The sequence below is a fragment of the Fusarium phalaenopsidis genome, assembly GCF_050370095.1.
Source record: "Fusarium phalaenopsidis strain FUZ10S chromosome Unknown contig_32304, whole genome shotgun sequence".
Lineage (NCBI taxonomy): Eukaryota > Fungi > Ascomycota > Sordariomycetes > Hypocreales > Nectriaceae > Fusarium > Fusarium phalaenopsidis.
The window spans coordinates 4,832,259-4,856,686 of NW_028145404.1; the positions used below are offsets into that span (position 1 = coordinate 4,832,259).

Below are 24,428 nucleotides of genomic sequence, written 5' to 3' on the forward strand. Positions count from 1 at the left end.
GTCCTCGGTGGATGTTTGCCGATCCCGCGCCGGCTTATGCCCGTTGCATTTTTCCATCAATCAGAAGCCCAGGTTTTCACGCTACTCAGCTGTTTTCACGCTACTCAGCTCATCTCGAGGCTTTCAGCCTATTTTCTTTATCCTGGGGGGGTAATCACCAATAGGTCTATGTCATTGTGAAGAGGAGGATAGCTTTGCTCTAAAGAACTCTGCAAGATACTGTCAGACATCAGGAACCGGAGTATTCAAATCAAGCCCGGTGCACTCTAGGAAGAACCAGCTTCCCATGTGAGAAGATAACATTCCTCCCATCAAACCTCTCCTCAGTCCTATCACCACCTTCATGCCTCATAGCCGGTATGACCGACTTGCTATTCACAGACCCGATCTCAAGTTGCAAGCTTTGCCCTGGGTCGAACAAGAATGCAGCTGGAAACAACGGGACTGTTATGGTATACTTCTTTCCAGGGACCACGTCTGACTTGGGAACAGGGGGCTGACTGATGACTTTGTCCCTCGTAAAGTCTCTCTCGATTTCTTTACGGTGTGAGAGGCGGAAGTAGCCTCTAGCAAAGCTATCCATTGGCTCGCCGTGGTTTCCGACGAGGATAATAGGCTGTTTATCCGCTGTGAGGGCTCGCAGATAGATAAAGAGGTCCATGTCTTGAGCCTCAGTGACCACCTCGAGCTCCAAATAAGGCGACCCTAAGAGCTCAAACGAGTCGGTAAAGGGATGATCCAAGGCAAACTCGATGTTATCTCTCAAGCCTTGATAGCCGAAAGCCATTTTTAGTTCCCTGGACTCTTCCAGGCTCAAAGTCTTGTTGGGGTTGAGATAAAATGCCACGTCTTCGGCGTCAGGGGGTGGAAATGCTTGTTCGCTGTCTCGGTAAAAGGTTGAAGTGCCGTGATGTTGAATCAATCGAATATTTGGAACATCCAGCATCCCGTTGTCTGTCTTGTCGAAGAGAAAATAGTCCAGGAATTGTCTCTGTCGTCTGATGTGTTCGGGATCGTAAAAGGCCGCGAGGTGGTTTCCAGTATGCATTTCCAACCACCGAAACTTGGATGATGCCCCGTTATAGGCTCGAATATTTCCTGGGAGGTGAAGCTCAGGGTCCGTCCAGTTTCCGGCGAGATATATCGGAACCTCGATGTCAGACAGTTTGCGCACTCTGCTCAGCACATTCCAGGCACCCTCTGTAGGATACTCAGTTTTCAAGCATATTCTAGGAAAGTTCACTCTGTTCTCCGCCAACTGTTCTGCTGAAAGAGTTCCACCATCTCGGCCGGCTTGTTGAGGTACGACAATGTTGTTATACCAATGGGACTGGAAGTTGTGGCTATAGATTCCACCTCGTCGAGAAGATTGATACATGTTGCACTGAGCCTCATAGGACACGACGCACGTCAGGTGAGGTGGCATCTGCATCGCAGCCCAGTATCCGACCATACCGTAGAAGCTGATTCCCGAGAATGCCACTTTGCCGGTGGACCAGCTCTGTGTGCCGGCCCACTCGACGACGTCGTAAAGATCTGGGTTCAAACTTTGTGAGCTTATTTTCACTTTGTACTTTGATTAGAGAAAATGGGGGGCAATCTACCTTGCCCTTCGGCATCATCTTGAATGAGGAGTGAGCGCTCCAGCCCGAAGGGGTCAAGTTTCCCCTGGCTTCCACCAATGCCTCTGGCGTCGACACGCAATAACGCATAGCCAAAATCTTTCGTCTGTGTGCTGTCAGCATTCTATTTCCCTCTTTAGTTGACCGATATCGTACCCAGATTTGCGGATCGCATAACTCGAAGCACGCATCAGGGCCTAGCGGCTTGATATGCTTATACATCTCGGCATAAATAGGGGTGTGAGGCAGGCCAAATACAGACGCATGCGTATCTTTTCCATACGGTCCAAGGCTACAGAGTACAGGAACTTTCTGTTTGTGCTTGCTTGCCGAGAAGGGTAGGAATAAGTCTACGCATAGTTCAATGCCATCGCGCATAGGGATAAAGAGGTTTTTGATGCGGCTGTATCCCTCGACGTCAGTCTCGCTCCGACTATACCCAGCGCTCGAATTGACAGAGGAGTCCATTTTCAAGAGGTGAATTTTGCTTTGGAATGGTTCTAGATAGAGAAACAGCGGGCTACGAGGTGGCTTCGAGGCTCGAGCTTGGGATATTTATGTCACGTCTTCGGCAGCGGAATCTTGTACGTGTCCGAGCTTACAGACTGCGCTATAGCAATTTTCCTCTTGCGTATTCCTCGAGTCTCTATTGGTTTTCCTGGATCCCAGCTGATAGCGAAAATCGAGACTCCCCACGGCACTTTGCTCGGCTCTTGAAGCGGGGTTTGGGGTTTCAGATACAAGTCGGGATAGCTTCAGCTGACCGGGGAGACGAACCTTATTATTAAGTACTCTTAGTGTGAACTGAAAGGGCCCATCATACTGCTATTGGATGCTAGGACCGAGGTTTGGCGGCTCGCCGAGGTGATCTCGAGAATCCTGCTTAGACTCAAACAAGCCGGAATGGCATTCCGAGTCCTGTAGTGTCCGGCATGTAAGTGGGATGAATTGAGCTTACCATCCGCCAGACCTGAAAATCCTAGTCATTTTTATAGTTCTGCCTTCGAAATCTCATCAAGGAACCCCCCTGAATCATCATCATCATGAAACGCCCCAGTTGAATCCTCCAACGCGACATCATGCTTGCCGACGGCAAGCAATCACACATCCTCCATATACTATCATTGGCTGTCACATTTCCCCGTGAGCTGATCATCGCGGAGAGGAAACCCGTTTTAGGAAGCCCGGAGACGAGACCTCAGTGTTGACCGAGGCAGGAGTTATAGATTGATAGGCTCACAAGACGAAAAAATCGCTTGAGGAATAGTATGACAGTCGTCAGAATCTCCCATACTTGTGTGTAGGCATAGGGAGGCCAAGGTCGACATCAAGTGCTCGGCGGCATTGGTGACCGTTGCGTCCTGTTTGCATTCCGGTAAACAGCGCTGCCTTCTGGTTTCACTGGATGCCACGAAGCGCCCACATGAACGGCGCACGACTGATCTGACTTGAGGATTAAAAAGCTCTACCGGAGCCGTGGCCGGCAGTATGACTCCGATGTCCGTTGCAAGGAAGCTAGCGTACACGCTTGGTTCCGATAACCTCGTCAGCGTACGATGGCCCACAGAGGCTTCACAGAATCGATCACCTTCTACAGCATACGGCGCAACGCCGCTCTAGAATTATCCAGCAAGATAGGGCCAGAAATGGCCCGGGCGATCATGGCGCACAACCCTGATTCTACCGTAATGAAGAAGTATTACACTGCGGATCGAACCATGCTGCCCGATTTGACCTCGCTCGCCATCCGCTAGGTTGTGGCGATGGCACATATAATCGCCCCTTGACAACAGCCTAGGTTTCTCTCGACTTAGCCAAAAGAAAGTTCGCTACCTTGCGGCGATGGCACCTTGGCCGCCGGCCTGGGGAGCCCTTCAAGAAACTGGCCTGACAGCTACGACGACTTCTTGTGTATGTCTTCAAGAAATGTGTCCCTCGCTCGAGCGTCGAGGGCATGTTTTACGCGAGAATACTGATCAGAAACTTGACGACGAACTCGGTCGACCCGAAGAAAGAGGCCGACGGGCGCTTCCACGGACGCGAAAAGAACATCATCATCAAGGTCGAGTTCAAAGAGAAGCCTATTCTGCTAAAGGGTGCACCGCGCGGGATGTCGATCAAGGAAAACATGCCGATGCGAGCGGGCGCTCTCGTGGACTACCTGGGGCTCCGAGGAACGAAGACAGACCCTGAAGTCATTCCGAGAAATGGTCAACCTACAGTAGGGAATCATCTGCGCTGCTGCCATGGAAGACTACTCGAGAAGCCTATATCAAGGCAAAGGAAGAGCAATCGAAAGACCGCGGCTCCAAGAATCGCTCCCTTGACCATGGTTCGGGCCTCCTCCAATAGCGTCTGTTCCAATCAGGACAGGCAAGGCGCCTGACTAAATCCTAACAAGAATCCAAGCTTGCAGCGAAAATATATAATGAGAATTTAGGAAGGCTTATAAAAGAGAAGGTTTGGATTTTTACAGGTTTATAAGAAGGCTCTGTGAATTGTCAAAGAATATCTCTAGAGAATGTCTCAAGATTTCCACAAAGATTCCTTTATGAATCCCAGGCTGGTTAATAGGTGAGAGTATTGTTCTATTAGCTCAGCCAACTTGATAAGACATACACAGGTAAATTATGCCAGTTCTCCTCTTGATCCACATTTACACGCTTCTTAAACTAGAGCTTTCACCTGGGCACCTAGGATATTGAAATTGTCCTCCTCTCCCCAAATATCCCTCCCATCGACCCTCAACAAGGAATCATGATTTTCGGCGACTTGTTTGAGTGTAAGCGGATTAAGTTATTGTGTCTACGTGGCTGGACAACTCAAACCTAGTTACCCAGCCTGGATCACTTCATCCCCCTCACCTTTGAGCCAACAAACACCTCTGACGAACCTTGTCAATGATGGGGTCAGTCAAAAGCCAGCAGAATGTAACCGCACCCTCAGGGTCACCTGAATTTGTTCAGCCCCAAAGCTTAGTTCTAGAATGCCTCCAAGATCAGCCCAGCAGCGTTGACCTTTCCATCCAAGACCTGCATATGCAGCCCTCAGCTATTATTATCCAAAGCCCAGCCCCTGAGCCGCCTTATGGGGGCTAAAATGCCTTGTTGCGCAGCTCAGCTCTCTGCATCCCAGCGATCCTCTCATCCATGATTGGCAATGATCCGACTCCTTCGAGCCACACGCAGCGCTTCCTTCAGATCAGGCTCTGGCTATTTTTTCGCTTTATGTAACAGACCCATGTTTTAAATATCCCCTTCCCCCGCATCTTTTGGGAGCGAGGGGACAGTAACCTATTTGCAGCCATGAGTAACAACATTTGCAAACTATCGCTCGAATACGATGCGACCAAACAACAGAATGTAACATGGATCGACAGCCCCAGCGCCCGAGGCACCCTCAACATCCTCCAAAGCTGCGTTCTCACTCTCGTCGCATGCATCTACACGGCGCTGCATCTCGATGTGCCTCTCAAGACGGCGTGGCACGAGGTCTTTCTCTACAAGCTCAAATGGGTCCTCATCACTCTCTTTGCGCCCGAGATTTCGGTTTACATGGCTGCGGATCAGCTCCAGCAAGCTTGGAGTCTCAAAAAAAGGCTTCTGTCTCTGGTTCCCGAGGTACAGGCCGTGGTTCCTGACACGGGGGAGAGCGAGGTCGAGCTTCCGTTGGTGGGGAGTAAAACCAACGCCATGAGCGCAATTGTAGGAGCTACCCTTGAACAAGCCGACTTTAGCTAACGCGGCATCCTTTCCAGCCAGAGATTAGTCTCAAGTACGCCTTCTTCATCATTATGGGAGGCGTCCGCGTCAACGTCGACGACATAATCTCTCTCCCCGACCTCGACTTCAAAGCGCAGCGTCACTTCACCACCCGTCCTTACACGATCCGAGTCGGTCCGAAGACGATAGTACAGCTCGCTGAGAAGGGGTACTGGATAAACATACCAATGCAAAAGATTGATGATAAAAGCAAAGCCGACGTCCTTCAGAAGTGTCTGGTCATGATCCAGGTTTCTTGGATGGTGATGCAGTGCATCGTTCGCAAGGTTTATAATCTGCCTCTGGCTTTATTAGAGGTTCATACTATGGTGCACGTTGCCTGTGCAATGTTCCTCTATCTCTGCTGGCTGAGGGTGAGTATCCTCGCGTGAGATGACCTCCGCGCTAGGTAGTAATCCCTTCTTAGAAGCCATTAAATGTCCTAGAGCCCGAGCTATTGGACCCTGGCAAGTTCAAGGGCACCATAGCTCTTCTCGTTCAACAACAGTTCTACCCCAACATGGCCACCAGGCTAGCCCTCGTTCCTCCTCAGGAATACCCTGACCAGCCACCCCCGCGAAGACGAGGCGGTCTTATCTCTCATGACTGGATCACACCGAATATGGGACAGCGCATCACCCGAGGAGAATTCCCTTGGCTCCCGGGAAAGATGTGGGATTATCTGCCCCCGGATGCATGGGCGAGGCTTAGGCCGGATCTTTCTGATCGATTGCCTTTAGGTGCCTGGCGATGGCTCCCCCCAAGGCCGGGACGTTGGATCTCATACAAAGAGACACAGATGCGTCCGGGTGATGTTCTCCCGTGCGGTCTCATGTATCACTCCGAATTTCAAGATCTCCCTCTCCCGCTAACAAAGGAATTCCTCAACCGATGGGACGCCATCTTGAAAGCATTCCCATTCCACGACCGCGAAGAACTAGCCAGCACCTCCAAGTTCCTCAGAGTAAACAGACTCGGATGGGACTTTGAACTTGTCAACCCAGAGGATGACGCCCCGGTCCAAGGCCAAGACCTCTTTCTCGCCCGTCTAAAAGAATTCGCACCCGTTCCTGTTGGCATCTTCAGAACCATGCCCTTCAGCGCCGGCAAACGAAACCTCGACATCAACCTCAAGGTCTTTACAGAGAACACTGGTTCATCCTTTGGCCTCCTCAAATTCTTCAGGGCATTCCCCTGGCTTGCGGGTCTCGCCCTTCTCCTCTCTGGCATCTATGGCGGCGTCCACCTGTCAGCCTGGAGATCGACGTTCCCCAGTATCTATGAACAAATCCTCTGGAAGGTCAGCTGTATATACATCGCAGCCGTTCTCCCCGTATACTTTATCATTGGCCCTGCAATGTCGGACGTTGCATTCTGGTCTGGGCCTGAAACCTTCACTGCTGTCGGAATGTCCACGGTGATATCACTTGTTCTTTTGACATATGGGGTTGCGAGGGTGTTTATCATTGTCGAGTCATTTATCAGCTTGCGGCTTGTTCCTCTTGGGGTGTATATATCACCAACTTGGGTCCAGATGTTTCCTCATTTTTAGTAGCCGCAAGAATCAAGCACTTTCTTCCTTTATCCTTCGCTCCCTTTTGTCTTATGACTACATTAAATTTGAGAGGCGAACCTCAATATCAAGATCAAGACAAGATCGTCCTCTTAATGTATGACACGGCTAAGACGGCAGGACAAGCTAGGTAGAGCTTCAGGCAAACGGCCCCACACGGCGGAGTTCCGCCCATTGCGGGGCGGCCAAGGAGCATAAAAACATCCTCTATCCCTGGAGCATAACATCCAGTACAGCTCAACACTTATACATACACAATGACTTCTACCGAGATCAATAAAGTCGCCATCTTTGGTGTAAGGACCGCTCTACTTCTATGCTTCGTCCAGGCTAACGTGACCTCAGGCATCGGGCAACTTTGGCACCCCCATCACAGCCGCCCTCACAAAGGCTGGTTTCGACGTGACCGTCATCTCCAGGACAGAATCAACAGCAACCTTTCCCGATGGACTTCCCGTAATCAAGACTACATATACCCTTGAGAACCTCACCAAAGCCTTGGCCGGTCAAGATGCAGCAGTCTGTGTCGTGGGTCCCGCCGGCGTCAGCTTGCAATCTACCATGATCGACGCCGCAGAAGCCGCAGGGGTAAAGCGCTTCATCATCGATGACTTTGGCTGGGGGCCAGACTTTACAAGCTTCCCTGAGTTTGAACCTATTCGCGCTCAGCGACTGGTGGGAGTGAATCACGCCAAGGCCCGAAGTGAAGCCAACCCATCCTTTACTTGGACCGGCATCGCGACAGGCAATCCCGTCGATTGGGCCCTCAAACGTTTTCCTCTCATGGGCTTCGATGTCTCCAACAAAACCGCTCTCATCTATGATTCTGGAACGGAAAAGTTCACCGGTACCACGTTGGAAGGCATTGGTCAATCAGTCGTCGGCGTCCTCCAAAACCCAGAAGCCACAGCAAACCGCACCGTCAAAGTCATGTCCATAAAAGCAGGTCAAAACGAACTCCTACAAGCCTTTGAAAGCGTTTCAGGTAGCAAGTGGAGCATTCAGAGTTCGACAACAAAGGAATTGATAGACGGTGCGCGGGAGAAGCATGAAAAGGGTGACAGGGGATGGATTCTGGCGTTGGCGGTAGCTCAGCTCTTTAATGAGGGAAAGGCCATGTGTCTTGTTGCGCCTTCTTGGGAGGAGTCTGATTCAAAGTTGTTGGGGGTGGCAGAGGTGTCTCCTCGTGAGCTTGCTGCTACTGTTCTAGGTGTCTCTGCAGACTAAGGGGAAACTTGCAGGGTTCAGGACTGTTCAACATCAATCATGTTTCTGTGTTACTACACTTTTCAGGTAGTAAAATTCATACTACTACTCACTTCATGGGCTGCTGAATAGCAATCTTGGAGAACCCCCCGCCAACCTTCACAACACGTTGAATCTCCTCCAGCGCATCCTCAGCCGTTCCACCCAACACGCGAACTGGCACAGACCTAAACGACCTTCCATAATTCTCAACAGCCCATGCCAAAGCCTTCCAAGCCTTTTCGTAGCCGGCGGGTCTCGCAGGCACGGTGAACGGGTGTGGCACCCCTGCAAGCTGAACGGTAAAGTCGAGGTTTGGCGTAGCGATCGGGAACTTGAACTGCTTACTCTCCCTAAACAGAGTCGACGCAGCTACAGTTCTGTCCGAAATGCACCGAAGTACTTGGTCTGCCGAGTTGGGAGCTCCCGCAGCGTCAAACGCATATGTAAAGTCGTCGTAGCCCAGCTCTTTCAGCGTTGTGCTGATAGATTCATATACATCCTCTGCCCTGTAATCAAAACACTTCGTGGCTCCAAGAGACTCGAGGTGCTCGAACTGTTCAGGTTTCGCCGCGACGATGATAGGAGATACACCGCTGGCAACAGCAAACTGAAGGGCACAGTACCCGACAGCTCCCGTAGCACCCCAGAGCAAGAAAGGACCATTCTTGTCAAATTTCTCAGTTCCTCCGGGGAGCGGAAACTCAAGGTAGTTGTAAAGCGCATCAGCAGCCGTCATGGCGACGACAGTAAGACAAGCCGCGTCAGACTGGGGCAAGTTGTCAGGGACCTTGAAGAGCATGGTCTCGGGGCAAGTGAGATAAGCTTGGTGAGAGCCGTAGTTGGGAGATCGACCCAGACCTGAGGGTGTGTAACCAGCCACGATGTCTCCTGGTTTATAAGGTGAATCTAGGTTGGTGGTCTGAATGACCTCGCCGCAAAAGTCATAGCCGATGGTGGTGCTGACGATGCCGAGTTCAGTTGCATGCTTGATATCGGCCGGGTTGGCTCCAGAAAACAAAACTTTGATCAGCAATTCGCCATCTACATGTTTTAGAAGTTCCTGCTTCTGAATGACTTCGAATTGGACATTTTGATTCACAAAGAGTGCTTTGGTAGTGTTGGCCATGGTGAGAGTTGTGGTGGTTGAGCCTGGGTGTCACGTCGAAGATCAGGATGGCGGGAGATGATAAAAACACAAAATGGAGAACTGGTCAGAAAATTGGCAGATTTGATCAATATATATATATATATCTATCTATCTATCATACGTTGCGCATATAGAGTTTCGCGGAATGCGAACATCTGGCCATGGCGGGCACATTGACCACCCCGGCTCCGATTACGTGATCAGTTCTAGAGGTTGAAGTTTTGGGGATGTAAGATCAATTCACTGCACAGCACAATATCAAACGAGGAAGTACGTAGATAATCCAAGGCCCATTGGTCCAAATATACGATACATCACCAAGGCACACAAAGAAGGTTGACTCAGGGTTCAGTGTCAGGTGAGCCAAGATTCCCACTTTCGGGCAACCAACAGGACAAGTAGAAAAAGAGAAAACACGCATTCCAGTTCACGGTCGTGTTCCTTCAAACGTCGATAGGCAGATGAAATACGGAGGCGACAAAAAAAAGCAAAAGGGTCATGCTGCTTCTGCATGTCTAAGCCACCATCTGTTGGGTTTCATTGTGGGGTTCTACAGGGCGGTGCCCCTCAGGCTGGAGAAGACACTTTGGTGTCTAGTACAGTTTTACCCCTGTCATCTCTTTCACCGACAGGCATTGCTTGATCACAGTTGAAGAGTGAAAGAACAGGCTTCAGTGTGACGAGGCTTGTTGAAATGAAGAGGACTGGCGTTTCTCTTGGCTCAAGAGCCCAATGGCAAGCCCTCTCGCAACCTCATTTCCACAACTTTTACTATCCCTGCCAGCCCGTCAGCAGCAAACATCCGACATTCCGAGAATGTGCAGCACTCAGGTGATGCAGCAGATCCATACGCGAAAACCACCAAGGCTGGGCGTCACACAGACAGGGGCCAGAGGATCGCTCAGCCTTACCGACACAGGCATGGCATATCATGCAGAGTCAGCACTCTGGGGCGGTTGACGTCTTCGCACCGTCCCGTTTGACTAAAACTGTTCGTTGTCTGACAGGGGTTGGTTTTGCCTGGATTTGGCCCCCACAGCTGCGTTCACCATCTTTTTGACACCTGCGGAGGAGGTTGCAACCTGGACTACAAAAGTCGCCTCGCAGACACCATATTCTTTATTATTCTTTACCAATTATTTCTATTGATACCCGTACCCAAGCATATTAACTTTCATATCCTGTGATCGGCACCATGGCGGCCGACAACAAGCAGGACGACGCCGTCAGGACCCAATTCACCCAAATCCTCGACGACGCCAGCAAGCTCTACTCAGACTCTTCCAAAAAAGAAGACCTCGCCAACTTCCTCAACCCTCCGATCAAGTCCATCAAAGAGCTCATCAACCAGATAGAGACGCAGAATGAAAAGTTCAGCTCGTTCCGCAAGAAGCGCCAGTCCCTCTTCAGCGCCCTCTCCGCCACTCTCGGCCCCGTCGAGGTTGTCGGAGAGATCGTGGCGGGCGGCGCAAGTGACATGTTTGCGCCCGCCGAGGGCATCTTTGGGGCTGTTGTTTATCTCATCAATGCTGCGAGGGATGTTTCGGCTGCGTATGACTCTATTCTCGAGTTGTTTGATCAGCTCAAGGTGAGCGATATCGTGCCCAACCCCGCATCGCAGAACTAACCAGTGAGCAAAGGACTTCACGTCGCGACTCGACGTCTACATCCAGCATCAAATGTCCGACTCTCTACGGACCAAGGTCGTACATATTCTTGCTACTCTGTTCGAGGTGTTTGTGCTTGCCGCAAAGGAAGTTCGCCGCGGCCGCGTCAAGACGTACTTCCGAAACCTCGTTGGCGTTGACAGCCCCGTGCAGGGCGCCCTGGACAAGCTCAAGGCTCTCAACATTGGCGAGGAGCGCCAGGTAATTGCCGACACGTACGGCGGCGTCAACAGGCTCGAGGTCAAGACGGACAAAGTGGCGGACATGATGAATCAGGTCAACCAGACGGTTCTGCAACTCAAGTCTGAGGCTCGGGAGCGGAATATGGAGTCTGCTCAGGACAAGCTCAAGCAGATCCTGGAGCCATCGCCGTTTCCTGAAGACTTTTTTGCTCTGTTTAACAAGTCGCGGGCAGAGAGCACAGGAGAATGGATCATCAAGGATGATATTCTCAAGTCGTGGGTCGACAAGGAGACACAGTTCCTCTGGATATCAGGTGCTCCTGGTAAGTCGCCCTTCAAGAAGTGTGTACATCAGCTAACCAGGTATCAGGAACTGGCAAGTCTTTTCTCACAACAAAATTAATCGCCTGGGGCACTGATCATCTACCCCATGTCGCCTACTTCTACTTCCGTGACAACAACCCAGAAACACGATCAGTCCTTCAAGCGCTCAAGGATGTCGCCTACCAACTCAGCGAGAGTGATCCCTTCTACGCCAAGCAACTCCTCAAGAGTCTGCGCAGCAACGACGAGATTAGAACAATCCCCAGTGCATTCAGGAAGCTGCTTGTCCAGCCCTTCCAAGAAGACAAGCTCAAGAAGGACATTTACATCTTCTTTGACGGCATTGACGAAGCCGACCCTGCTGAAGTCGAAGAACTACTCGAGCAGCTTGGTTCTGATGACGAGTCCGTCCACAGACCAGACCACTGCAGACTTCAAGTCGCCCTCATTGGACGAACATACATGACAGAGACGGTAACCTACGCTCTTGACCCAGACAACCGAGGTAGCCACGTCGTCAACACTCTCAACGTGACTCCCGATCGCAACGCCCAAGATGTCAGGGCCTACATCGAAGAGAGTGTCTGGCGTCTGCGCAACCTCAACCGCTCACCTCCCGAGTTCAAGGACAAGGTCGTGGAGGCCATGGTCAAGCAGGCCGCAGGACTCTTCATCCTCGCAAAGTTCATGCTCGAAGACATCAGCCGGAAGCGACACCCGCAAACGATCCTTCAGAGTCTGCAGTCGTATCCCAAGGAGATCAACGGCATGCTTGCACGCACGCTCAAGAACTTGTCTGAGACGCTGTATGAGGATCAAGCTAGTGATCTCAACGAGATGCTGCAGTGGGTTGCCTGCGCTGAGGAGGTGTTGAGTCTGGAGCAGTTAGAGGCTGTGCTCATCTTCAGATTTGGTGATCCACCTTTTCATCTGGAGGAGACTCTGCGAGGACAGTATGCCTGCTTCTTTGAGCTCGAGCGTGAAGATGGTTTAACCACCGACGATCTTATTCGAGAGCACGAAAAGGAGCAACGCGATCTGGGGTCCGGCAGAAGATCAAGCTCAGCCAGCCGTCCTGGCTCTGGTAGAAACGACAGCCCAAGCCAAGGCATCTTTGGTCGTTCAACCGGCACAGATCTAAACCGCAACCTTTCCCCAGGCCGTCGTGGAAGCCCAACACAAAGTCTGAGTCCTTCTCGAAGCCCAGGACGAAGTCCCGCTCGTGGAGCCAGCCCTGCCAACAACTCAGACCTCTTTGACCCCATGAGCGAGATGGAGTTCCGATCCAACAAGTCCAACACGTGGGTGACCTTCTTCCACTCTTCTGTTAAGAGTTTCTTCAGTCAGGAAAACTCTGCCCAGCTTGGTGCACCAACCACGGGCCCTACCATCGGCTTCGACCCTCTTGTGGCTAGAATCCACATCGTCAAGACCTGTCTCTCCATCTTTACAGACCAAGCCTGGTTCAACAAGCACAGACTCGGAAGCAACGGTCGTGAGGCGATCAAGCAGTACGCTGCATGGTACTGGCAGGAGCATTTGGCCGTCCTCGACCCAGAGACTGTTCCAGCTGCTGAGAAGCGAGAGCTTGGACAGCGGGTGTACAAGATGCTCACTGACGACAACATCATACTCGACTGGACCCTCATGTACGAGAAGAACGATGAAGGTCTCGACGTTCTTACAGATTCCAACATGAGGGGCCTCAAGAAGTGGATGAGCGACCCCGAAGTTCTCAACTCGCTCACCGCCGAGAACAGAGAATGGACAAAGAAGGCCCTCGACGAGAACCCAGGCATCTTCAAGCCCATCGGTGATCTGTACGCCCGAGCCTGGCTCTCGGAGGACTTTAAGAAGTACATCCCCACGCTCTTCTGCTTCAAGATTGTCCAGTCCATCGCCTTCATGCAGGAGGGTTACTCATGGACGGACTGCAACCGACACTGGACCGAGATCCCCGTCGACAAGCGTATCACGAAGGCTGCAGAGTGGGCGCAGATCCCCGAGTCTGCACACTGGCATAGGCGTTACGGAAGTACGTACTTGACCAACGACATGAACAGCAAGGCTCTGTTCCACTACGACAAGGCCCTCGCTCTCGACAACAACAGCGTTGAGACCCGTGGTCGAATTGCATATTGTCTTTCGCGGGATGGTCGCTTCAAGGAGGCGTTGGAGCAGACTCTCAAGTGCGAGACGATCGAGGAGGAGAGTATTGCTGGTGGCAAGCTTGATGAGGAGGCTCTCAAGGCGAGCAAGTGGCGCTTGTACAAGGATCACATCCTTATCGCAACCTGCTATGAGGAACTCGGAAACGCTGAGGACGCCCTCGTGTACTACCTCAAGGCCATGAAGAGCGCCAAGGTCGTGGGCCTCAACAACAAGGCATGCAAGGAGTACTTTGAGCCTGAGCTTGGATACCTGGAGCTCCTCGCCGCAGAGAGCCGACATGATGAGATCGTCAAGTTCCTCCACGAACTCGATGAAGAAATCACAGACACCGAGCACCATCGGACCCAGCTGGTCGAGTTTCTCCTAGAGTGGTACAACAAGCCTCTCATCGTCGACTGGATTCCCAAGGCCACGAGCAAGGTCGGTGCCACAGCCTACATGATTGAGAGGCTCGAGTTTACAATCGAGGTGGCCACCGCGACTCGTGATCCTCTCAAGGCTTTGTATTTGAGACTGGCACTCGGTGCAACGTATACTTATAACCGCGAGATTGACGCTGCCATCAACTTGTTTGAGCGCATCACCCAGCTGGGCTACCGTCCGCGTGGAAACGTCCCTACTCGACAGGCCTACGCCCTTGCTTTCCAGAGACTCGCGACACTCTACAAGGAGAGGATCCTCCACGCTGGACTCAAGACACCCGAAGCCAACGGTTGGCTAGAAGAGCTCAAGAGCGTCAAGGACCAACAGAGCAAGCACCAAAACCAGGACATGCCCATCAGCATGGTTGGTTCAGACGTCAACGTGGCAGCCATCTACCTGGCCCTCTTCAACCGCCTCCTGGGCAACACAACAGGCGCAGACCGTGATCTCCGCCAGCTCATAAACGACAGTATCGACATCCTCTCCGACGACGACGTTCAAAACGACGAGTACGCACTCGACAACCTCCTCCGCCTCTTCATCGCAGCCGACGACATGGAAAACGCCCTAGCCCTGAGCCAATCGATGCGAAGAATCGACCCCAAAGCTTTGACATCCACACCCACCGACTCACCCGTCGTACAACGCTCAGAGCCCAAACTCCCCGAGATCCAAACAATACAGCAATCCTGCGCTCAATGCCTCGACCCAATCCCATCTTCAGACTCGTACTTTATCTGCGAATACTGCATGGAATGCTACGACGCAAAATGCATCAAGGTGATAAAAGGCGAAGGAAACAAAACAAGCGACCACAGAGCAGACTTGATCTGTCGGAGCGACCACAAGTGGTTGACGGTGCCGCCGCTGCAAAAGATGCTGCACAGGGGAGAGATTTTACTCCCGGGTGGAAAGATTGCGAGCTTTGGGGAGTGGAAGGCTGGGTTGGAGAAGAAGTGGCCAAGGAAGTAGATGGGAGTGTGAAGCATTAGTGGAGTTGGAGGGTGCATGTGATGTGTTTGTTAAGGGAAAGGGATTGGGATTGATGGCGCATCTCAAATTGAAGCATAGCGAAGGTCATTGGGATATACGTGCTAGGTAGAGTAGATGTTAGACAATATGGATGAGGGCTGCGGCAGCATGCTCAAGGTTCCGTCAGTGTAACCGGTGAGTGCCAGATATTGTTTGCAACGCGATGAAGATGATTGGCCTAAGCGTTTAAATGAGATGCAAAAAGGATTCCCGGGCTAGGATGCTCATCAGGACACTTAACGGCGACCTTCCAAAGCATATGCATGTCCCCGTCAAGTTTCATTCCAGGCAACAAGATCCCATCGCGTTTGTCGGAGTCAAACATAGACCAAAGTGATGTGACTTGTCCCCTACATCAATGGCATCCCATCTCGTATCTACACGTTCTATATATCCGTTTGTCAACAGCACATCTCCACCATGACCTCCGTTTGCACCAGGCTCAACCCCATCTCATCTCTATGAGAGCGCCACATGGCAGTCGCCCATGCATCTTCTTGTCTAGTTACTTCCGAGCCGCGTTTGCTCTGCAACAACCCTTCTGAGAGTCAAAAGACTCCCCTCGGTCCCGTTGGCAGGGTTTGTACACTACGAGTTTTATGCTAACCCCTGTCTCACGGGGTGTGCGCACCATCACCTCTCCAGCCGCTTTGCTTGCTCCAAGAAAGCCGGGCTACAGCACTCACCTGCAGCACGCCGTTCAGACTGAATAGGAAACCGGCCCACGGCTGTTTGTCGACTGTTTCCCGAGGCGCCGTGCTGCCTAACAAGGCTCGAGGCCTGAAAGAAGCATATATGCCCTTCTTCCCGCCCACCAGTGCAATAGCTCACTGGCCAATCCTCCTCGCCGATCGTCCAGATGTCAGTCACAGGCACCAAACGCACCGCGGACATGATGTCTGACACGTCCCAGCCCGACAAAGAGTGCTCGGAGAGTGCACTGGACAACCTACCCCCATTATCTGTTCTCCTCAAAGCCCTGAAGCCGGGCACCAACATCTCCGTCAACACCCGCGATTACTCCCCCGGCCGCGACGATGAGTCCGATGAGCTCATTGAACTTGGCTGTGGGAGTCTCTCATCCGTTCTACACGAACCCGGGCAGTCCTTTGTCATCAAGAAGCAGCATTCTGGTTTCAATTCCTCGAACTGCGAACTCGTCCGACTCACAAAGAAGGAAGCCGACATGACGATGAACGCTTTTCAGGTATTCAGCAAACTTCAGTCAAGTTCGGGAATCTCGGTCAAGGTGCCAGGGAATGCCAAATCTATGAAGGACTGGGAGGCATTTGGGGACACGCACGGTGAAAGCCTGTCCAATCGACCCTACAGGTTTCCAACCCCGGCCATTGAAATGGACATTATCTACCCCCTGCCAAAGGCGGTTGGGCGCGCCTTGATCCAAGAATTCCATCCCAAACGCGCGGGCTCGACTATGGATCTATACGTGGTGGAAGAGATCCTGAACCAACCCAAAACAAGTACTGCTTAGTTCAGCCCTGTCTCGGACTCGACGCCCGCCCTAGGGAGCCAGGTGACTTTAGTCTTCACAACTTCCAGCTTTCTCTGGCAGACATGCACAGAATCGGCATCAACGTTGTTGATCTTTCGAAGGCCATAGGCGAGGCTTTCGCTGTCATCCATTTCGACTGTGGGCTCTCTGGCATGGGCGTCGAGTTTGCTTTTGGTCTTTCAATACCCAAGAGGCCATGTGCGCGCTGCTTGTACACCCTCGACCTCTATCTCTTTGACTTTGGGGACTGCTGGAAAGACGACAACGGAGTGGGAACGGAGGGTCTGAACATGGCCAACATCATGCTCGAGCCCGGGACTCGAAAGTTCATTCCGAGCCCCCTGAATAGTCCAACCCTGTATAAGGTCTTCGAGGACGCTTACATTGAGCATGCGAAGAAGAGTCTAGGTGACGAATGCAGCCCATTTCCATGCAATGTCATGAAGCACTATGAGAGGCTTGCCGCCGGGCAGTTGCTGTAATTCATGGAGGATCTATCTCGTCCCTCGAACTTGTTTAGGAAGCACAAATACACCAATATCCACAACTTGACTGGCTGACACACCCATACACACCGACTAACCTTGACGTATAAACTCGTTGCGAGGCAAAGAAGCAGGCCTTCACAGCTTCAGACTTCAAAGGTGGATGTCGTTTAGGAACTCTCGAGAAGTCACTAGACAGACATGAAGTCTTGGAAACGGGCATCGCCATGTCGGTATTTGAGGGTGCATACAGTGCTCCTACCTAAGTGATTCCAAGTTAATAAACACCATGAAAACAACACTTTGCTCACAACGTGACGCCAGCTGGTGTATGGTGCTTTACAGAGTATGGTGAACTCTTGGTTGCCCGAGGTGAGAGGTGAGCCGCAAGCCCGAGGTTACCCACAACCGCCTTGAAGCGCCCCTGCATGACAACCGAACCACCCCGTAAATTAGCGGCTGACTCTATCGCCCTCAGCAGTTAACCAGCTCCAGCGACATCGGCTGTAAAGTGACGAAATCACACATCCGCTTCGCACCTCTTCCCCCACGTTTTCCCCAATAAAAAAAGTTGCCCATCAACACCAAACCCTTGCGATAACTGACAGAGTCAAATACCATGGCGTCGACATCGCAGGAAGTTGAGAAGAAGAAGAAGCCCAGCGCTCTCCGGTCCGTCATTGCCGGATCGACTGCTGGAGCTATCGAGATCGGTACACACAAGACACGATTTCCCCTCCGAGCTTGAAACTAACGTACCATGTTTTTGAATCACAGCCATCACCTATCCCGCCGAATGTACGTCCACGTAGCCGAAACCACTCTTTTCCCCCACCGAACCGGTCGACTTCGAGAGAGGAAGACACCAAGGTCGAAAAACGAGAAAAAAATGCATAGGGGAGAACTGATTAGGAGCGTCTAGTTGCCAAGACCCGGTCACAACTCAACCGACGGTTAGCAGCCGGCCAGAAGCTGCCATGGCCTCCGTTTGGCAAGCAGTGGTATGCCGGGTGCACCACCCTGATTATTGGAAACTCGGCCAAGGCTGGAATCCGTATGTGTGAAGCTGTCGCAACGTGTCGCGTGAGGTTAACTAGGGGCAGGATTCGTTGCGTTTGATCAGTACAAGGCACTCCTGGCCGATGAGACCGGCAAGCTATCAGGACCTCGAACTGTCCTTGCAGGTTTCGGCGCTGGTGTTACAGAGTCGTTGCTGGCTGTTACTCCCACAGAGAGTATCAAGACGACACTGTAAGTCCGCCAAACCCCTCTCTTTTATAGTATACTCACCCTCCCAGAATCGACGACCGCAAGCTCCCCAAGCCCCGAATGCGCGGCTTCCTCGACGCCATCCCCATCATCGCCCGCGAGCGAGGCTTCCGCGGCTTCTTCCAAGGCTTCGTCCCCACGACAGCCCGTCAAGCCGCCAACAGCGCCACGCGCTTCGGCTCCTACACCTTCCTCAAGCAGCTCGCCGAATCCTACACAGCACCTGGAGAGAAGCTCGGTGCCGTGGGAACCTTTGCGACGGGTGGTCTCGCGGGTCTCATCACCGTGTACGTGACGCAGCCTCTCGACACCATCAAGACGCGCATGCAGAGTATCGAGGCGCGCAACATGTATGGCAACTCGTTCAAGTGCGCGAGCATCATCTTCAAGCAGGAGGGTGTGTTGACGTTCTGGAGCGGTGCGCTGCCGCGACTTGCGAGGTTGGTCATGAGTGGTGGTATTGTGTTTACGCTGTATGAGCAGAGCATTTCGCTCATGGAAAAGGTGGATCCAGAGGGGAGATATATTTAAAGAGGATAATCTTTATAGACGGAGGGTTGGTGTTGAGGCATGCTTCAGAAATACAACAAAGCTTGATCAACCGACATAAAGCATGTGTATTCCCAGCCAGGGAGTGAATCAAATCTAAATATTGGCTCAAACTAGAGCTATGTGAGACCTACCTGAGGTGATTACATCGGCATGGCGGTCTTGTGTACAGAAGTACAACTTTATGCGTATGGTACTGGATACTGGCCAACGAGTAAAGTCAACTGATGACTCATGAGAGTAGCCAGTCTACAAACAAGAGCCTGTAAATGTCAATCATTTCCAGAGCCGCAGTCATTTGGATATTCACCAGGTGAACCATCTATAGACTATAGCCATAAACGCAGAGGTAACCCCAGCAATACGAACCAAGCTTTAAGCCATCCATTCCATGACTCTTGCAGATCATCAGCGGCAATGGCTACTTCACGCGTGCGTCCATGTGGCTCACACATGATGGTTATAGGCCCGAGAACCAGGAAATTACTGCTGGTCGGAATCGGGGAATGTTTTTGATGCTCAGGACATGAGTGTCTCGCACAACGAGCGGTTTCACTGGCCTCGTATTGGTTGGGGTTGGAGGCAGCAGCTGCAACGTTGAATACACATCTATAAAGAAACGAATCGGGTTTAGAATCGCTACATCTAAAGCCTTGATATCTTGGCTTGATCAATTTCTCTATAAGCATTCTCTGATGAGTGATGGCCTCTTTTGGAGACGTCATTGGTGATAACAAGCATTCTCGATCATGATAGCCACCACGATCTATGTCCAATAGCAATTTCTAGCACCAAGTCCAGTGCTACAGACAACAGTTAAAAGGTTGTTAGCTATAGACAAACGCCTGGTTGGGTCAAAAAGACTCTGCATATCCTGTAATAGAGTGCACATGCTAGCAGACAGGAACTTGAGGGAATCGCTTTTAATACAGCTAATGTACAGCCAAATGCAACCATATCATATCATCAGTACCCTTTGCGCGCCGGCAAACCATATCTCCTTTTGTATAACCGTTCGCATGTCGTCTCTCGTCTACTGGAACCGAATCATACCAGACAACCTCTTGCCCAACCTCTCTATCCACGATCGATTCGGCGCCTCGTCAATCTCCCTAACCAGATCCTCAAAGTATGTAGGCTGACTCTTTGGCTCTAGCAATCGTCCCTTGAGCTTGAACTATCCCATTCATTAGCATCTCATCCATTTTAAGATGTTGAGGTTTGTGCGTACTCGATCGTTGTATCGGTCTTGGAGGAGGAATTGCAATGCCCGAGCCTTTAGCAGTTCCTCCCGCTCCATAGAGGGCTTATAGTTTTGGTATCGCTCGGTTACGGCCTTGCCGAGGACATCTTGGAGTTGGTGATCCGGTCGGAGGGCCTGCTTGGGCCAGCGGGCAAAGACGTCGGAGTAGATTTTGCGCTGAAACAGAAACCGTTAGCTAGAACTTGATCGCGGCTGCATTCTAACATGTCTCGACTTACAGATAATGAGCGCGACATTGTGAATTGAGGACAAGGGTGATTCCAGTATCGTACTGCGCAACCGTCAAATTCCACGACGTCAACCATGAAGAAATTCCCAAAGACAGTGTGCTCGTCACAGTGTAAACTCTAATCGAGACTGTCATCAAAGACCCATCTGATTGGGTCATGTGGCCCCTGCCTCAGGCCGCCACGAGACCCTTGCAATTGATTGCCTCATCACCATCTCTTGACAGAAGCCTGTGATGGATGGGGCATGGTCTGTGGAGGTGGAGTCCCTCGGAACACAGCCCACCTCGCGAACCACATCCAGGCACTCTTTTAGAGGACTTTTTCCCGCCCGTGGCTTTGTAATTGATTTGGGCGTCTGACTTGTTCTCTTCTCTTCTTTGTGCAGTCATGACCCCTTTTTCCCATGTTATTGAGTTCAGCCAAAGGGTCGAGTGTACGTTTCAACCCCAAGCAGAAAAGGCGCAAGGGTCAGAGAAAGATAAAGCGGGAGTCGTCATCCAGTGCGATTAGTGAGACAGGAGCACAGTGCGCAGGCTGCACTTTAGCGTGTCTCGGCACTACCCACCTGCACATGTGCCCCTATCATTTCTCCCGGATCCGGCTTTCCAGAGTCTTCTCGGACACGCCCGCACTGTGCCGATACCGCCGTGGCCATCCGAGTACGACCAGACCCGGCGGCATTATTGATCAAGTCCGCCCCCCCGAAACTCTGGCCTGGCTTTCTCCTCGCCTTCGTAACCGCTGGACGCAACTGCAACGCAACGCAACCAAACCTTTCCACGTCGTTCCCTTGAAAAAAGCTTCCCCCTTTTTGTTTTGTCGCCTCTTGCGCTCACAGATTGCAAATCTCTCCTTTTGTTATTCTTTTTTTCCTTTACTCTCCGGACACTTCAACATCGCTCCTGTAGCGAATCCTTGAAGTCGCGTGCGTAACCTCTTTGTTAGTGGCGAGCGGACCCGGGAGGCAGCCGACACCCGATAGCCATCATGTCTGGACGATACGAACGAGTAAGCATCGCGACCCACGATATCTAGGTATTTTGGACAATGTAGAAGTTCTAACAGATACAGGTCAACGCTCACGACGAAGACGACGTCGATAGCCCCGTCGACGCTCGAAACCGCCTCGGTCCCATCCCCAACTCCCCACCGCCCTCCTTCCACTCCCGAGCCTCCTCTCCCACAAGAAACCGCCAGGTCGATCCCGCCCTCGCCGATGCCTTTGACGATGATGACGATAGTGACGATGAGGTGGACGACCGGAGGCGGCTGATGCGACACAACACAACCTCGGCGGCTTCATCGACCGAGAATGTCGGCACGTTACAACCCCCAGTTCAGCCGGCTGCCCCGGTACCGACACCATCAGGGTCAAGGCCGACGAGGATCGTGGGAGGAGGACACGGATCCGATGGTGTTTTTGCCAATCTATCTGCGCGCCCCGAGAGAGGCAGCAGCGACCCCGAGAAGGACGAGCAACCACCGGTATGTGACACCCGGATAGACTTTGATAAGGTCCCAACGCTAACCTGCTGTAGTCGTACGAGCAAGCCGCTGCCGACGCCGCTCCCCCATATTGGGAAACCACTATTCTCGCCCCAGGCATGGGTGGTCCCGATGAGGTCTACATTGACGGCATGCCTGTTGGATCCTTCTTCTCCTTCATGTGGAACGGCATGATCTCAGTAGCCTTTACGCTCGTCGGCTTCCTTCTCACCTATCTCCTCCACTCGACCCACGCTGCCAAGAATGGTTCCCGCGCCGGCCTCGGTATCACCCTCATCCAATACGGTTTCTACATGAAGGGTGTCTCGGACGACGAACCCCCAGCGATGAACGGCCCCGACGGCTACGCTGCGCCTCCCAACCCCAACTCTCACGAATTCAAGCAAAGCGACGTTACGGACGACGACATGGGCAGCATCAGCGGAGGCGAATGGTTGGGCTATGTTCTTATGGTCGTGGGCTGGTTCCTCCTCATCAAGAGCGTCGCCGAGTTTCTACGAGCCCGTCGACACGAGCAACTGGTCCTTCAAAGCCCCGACCGTGGCCTAGGCGTTCCCATTATTGCCGAGACGGAACCCAACGAGCGTGTGGTGTAATTGGTGTTAAATGATATCCTGGCGAGCTCTCTTTTTTCTGTATAACAATACCATCATCATGCAAGCGCGTCAGATGAGCCTTGCTTTCCCTTTTGGCGTTTTCTGGATGGAGGGATGGAATCTGGGTCCTACTACAAGCTCATTGTTTGGCGCGTCACACGCAGTTTCTTAGTCACGTCTATCAAAATATACGTTCAAGCAGGATGCCATGATGAGCTGTGATTATGAAGACGTGATGTACCCTTTACGGGCATAAGATGCAAGTCTGCATCAACAGTAGCATCGAACCAACATCTAACTAATGTACTGTACCCCCATGTCGCGTCTTGTTAGCGATTGATAGACTATCAATATGGTTGTGGGGTTACCCGTCCGCCACGAACATCTCCCGCTGATCCCCGGATTCGGCCCCGCACAAGCTCCCACCATCAACGTCAAGTCATTATCATCGCTCCATCACTGATCTTGTCTTTCTTCTGCAACACCTGGTTCCAATACTTTACTTCCTAATTCTTCAAGCGACTAAATAGCCAACCTCCTCGCCTCTTCCGCCGCATACTCTACCTCTTGCGCAAGCTATCTTCTCCCACATTTCCAAAGCCGACTTCCGTAACACCCCTCGTCATCGTGGCTTCACCCAAGAGGTTGCTCCGGATAGCATCCATCCTGTCGGTCTTTTGTCCTCCGGCTTTCCTCCTACGACATAGCCACTCAATCCACCGCTTCAGTATCAACATGGCTTGGAGATGCACCGGCTCCACCAACGAGGCGCTCATCGACAATATGTGGAGGAGCGGGCTCATCACTGATGCTCGTGTCAAGGAAGCTTTTCTCAAGGTACTATCCGAAGATTTCGTATTGCTACTAGTTTGGCTAACAACTTCAGGTTGATCGTGCGCACTATGCTCCCTCAATGCCATATGAAGATTCTCCCCAGCCTATCGGCCACTCTGCCACCATATCCGCTCCTCACATGCACGCCTCAGCTATCGAACATTGCCTCGCCTACTTAATCCCCTCCTCAACCTCTCCATCACCACGCGTCCTCGATATCGGCTCCGGCTCGGGATACTTGACACATGTAATGGCTGAACTAGTCGGTGAAAAGGGCCTCGTCGTGGGACTGGAGCATATTAAGGAACTGAAAGAGCTAGGGGAACATAACATGGCAAAGAGTCCCGAGGGGAGGAAGTTTCTTGAGAGTGGTAAAGTCAAGTTTAGGTTGGGCGATGGGAGGAAGGGATGGGTTGAGGAGCCAAGAGAAGGGGAACAGGTTGAAGGAAAGGGGTGGGATGTTATTCACGTCGGGGCCTCGGCCGCTGAAATACATCCAGAGCTTCTGGAGCAGTTAAAGGCGCCCGGATGGTAAGTTTTCCAAGAGAGTCTGCCGAAAATGATACTGATGGCGTATAGCATGTTTATCCCCGTGGACGATGATGGGATGGGATATAGCCAGCACGTCTGGCGGATCGAAAAGGACGAGAATGGAGAAATTACAAAGAAGAAGTTGTTTGGCGTTCGATATGTACCCTTGACAAATGCGCCAAAGTAATCAACTAGTCTACGAGGTTTCAGGGAGAAAGGATCAAATTGCCAGGACGATACCCTATTCATGTCTTAGAGTCTTGTCCACTTTACCTTGCCATTCGTTAACTGTGTGGAGCGTGAAGTAATCTAACGATATAGCACATATGTTGGGCCGCGCCACGGCCTTGACTTCTAAGAAACAGTGCATGCTCAATGTTGGCATTGTATTCCTATTCTAGTCTATCAAAGCAAAATCCCAAACTCCCAAATCATAATCATGAAGCCCAATCATAAATCATTTTTCGCAGATCCAAACATCCAGTGTTTGAGCGAATCCA

General features: G+C 51.8%; 9 protein-coding genes across 9 annotated transcripts; 6 read left to right on the forward strand and 3 right to left on the reverse strand.

Moving 5' to 3' along the window:
- Positions 1-250: 250 nt before the first annotated feature.
- On the reverse strand, positions 251-1,453 carry LRP88_10749 (uncharacterized protein; the record flags this gene model as incomplete). The annotated part of the gene is made up of 1 exon (XM_083247199.1): positions 251-1,453. One exon carries the CDS (start codon positions 1,451-1,453, stop codon positions 251-253), a length of 1,203 nt encoding a protein of 400 aa, XP_083098312.1.
- Positions 1,454-4,927: 3,474 nt separating this feature from the next.
- LRP88_10750 (S-adenosyl-L-methionine-dependent methyltransferase) lies at positions 4,928-8,183 on the forward strand (the record flags this gene model as incomplete). Its single annotated transcript, XM_083247200.1, has 4 exons — positions 4,928-5,293; positions 5,380-5,757; positions 5,811-6,683; positions 7,302-8,183. 4 exons carry the CDS (start codon positions 4,928-4,930, stop codon positions 8,181-8,183), a joined length of 2,499 nt encoding a protein of 832 aa, XP_083098313.1.
- Positions 8,184-8,271: 88 nt separating this feature from the next.
- LRP88_10751 (uncharacterized protein) lies at positions 8,272-9,330 on the reverse strand (the record flags this gene model as incomplete). Its single annotated transcript, XM_083247201.1, has 1 exon — positions 8,272-9,330. The coding sequence occupies one exon, from the start codon at positions 9,328-9,330 to the stop codon at positions 8,272-8,274; it is 1,059 nt and encodes a 352-aa protein (XP_083098314.1).
- A 1,216-nt stretch (positions 9,331-10,546) lies between these two features.
- Positions 10,547-15,091, forward strand: LRP88_10752 (uncharacterized protein; the record flags this gene model as incomplete). Its single annotated transcript, XM_083247202.1, has 3 exons — positions 10,547-10,939; positions 10,992-11,523; positions 11,571-15,091. The coding sequence occupies 3 exons, from the start codon at positions 10,547-10,549 to the stop codon at positions 15,089-15,091; spliced, it is 4,446 nt and encodes a 1,481-aa protein (XP_083098315.1).
- A 919-nt stretch (positions 15,092-16,010) lies between these two features.
- LRP88_10753 (uncharacterized protein) lies at positions 16,011-17,146 on the forward strand (the record flags this gene model as incomplete). The annotated part of the gene is made up of 2 exons (XM_083247203.1): positions 16,011-16,598; positions 16,649-17,146. The coding sequence occupies 2 exons, from the start codon at positions 16,011-16,013 to the stop codon at positions 17,144-17,146; spliced, it is 1,086 nt and encodes a 361-aa protein (XP_083098316.1).
- A 622-nt stretch (positions 17,147-17,768) lies between these two features.
- Positions 17,769-18,949, forward strand: LRP88_10754 (mitochondrial carrier domain-containing protein; the record flags this gene model as incomplete). The annotated part of the gene is made up of 5 exons (XM_083247204.1): positions 17,769-17,862; positions 17,927-17,947; positions 18,072-18,203; positions 18,253-18,400; positions 18,448-18,949. The coding sequence occupies 5 exons, from the start codon at positions 17,769-17,771 to the stop codon at positions 18,947-18,949; spliced, it is 897 nt and encodes a 298-aa protein (XP_083098317.1).
- Positions 18,950-20,000: 1,051 nt separating this feature from the next.
- On the reverse strand, positions 20,001-20,467 carry LRP88_10755 (ubiquinol-cytochrome c reductase complex assembly factor 2; the record flags this gene model as incomplete). Its single annotated transcript, XM_083247205.1, has 3 exons — positions 20,001-20,144; positions 20,199-20,387; positions 20,450-20,467. 3 exons carry the CDS (start codon positions 20,465-20,467, stop codon positions 20,001-20,003), a joined length of 351 nt encoding a protein of 116 aa, XP_083098318.1.
- Positions 20,468-21,448: 981 nt separating this feature from the next.
- Positions 21,449-22,563, forward strand: LRP88_10756 (metal homeostatis BSD2 family protein; the record flags this gene model as incomplete). The annotated part of the gene is made up of 3 exons (XM_083247206.1): positions 21,449-21,469; positions 21,533-21,946; positions 22,000-22,563. The coding sequence occupies 3 exons, from the start codon at positions 21,449-21,451 to the stop codon at positions 22,561-22,563; spliced, it is 999 nt and encodes a 332-aa protein (XP_083098319.1).
- Positions 22,564-23,346: 783 nt separating this feature from the next.
- LRP88_10757 (protein-L-isoaspartate O-methyltransferase) lies at positions 23,347-24,115 on the forward strand (the record flags this gene model as incomplete). The annotated part of the gene is made up of 3 exons (XM_083247207.1): positions 23,347-23,400; positions 23,450-23,928; positions 23,977-24,115. The coding sequence occupies 3 exons, from the start codon at positions 23,347-23,349 to the stop codon at positions 24,113-24,115; spliced, it is 672 nt and encodes a 223-aa protein (XP_083098320.1).
- Positions 24,116-24,428: the final 313 nt, after the last annotated feature.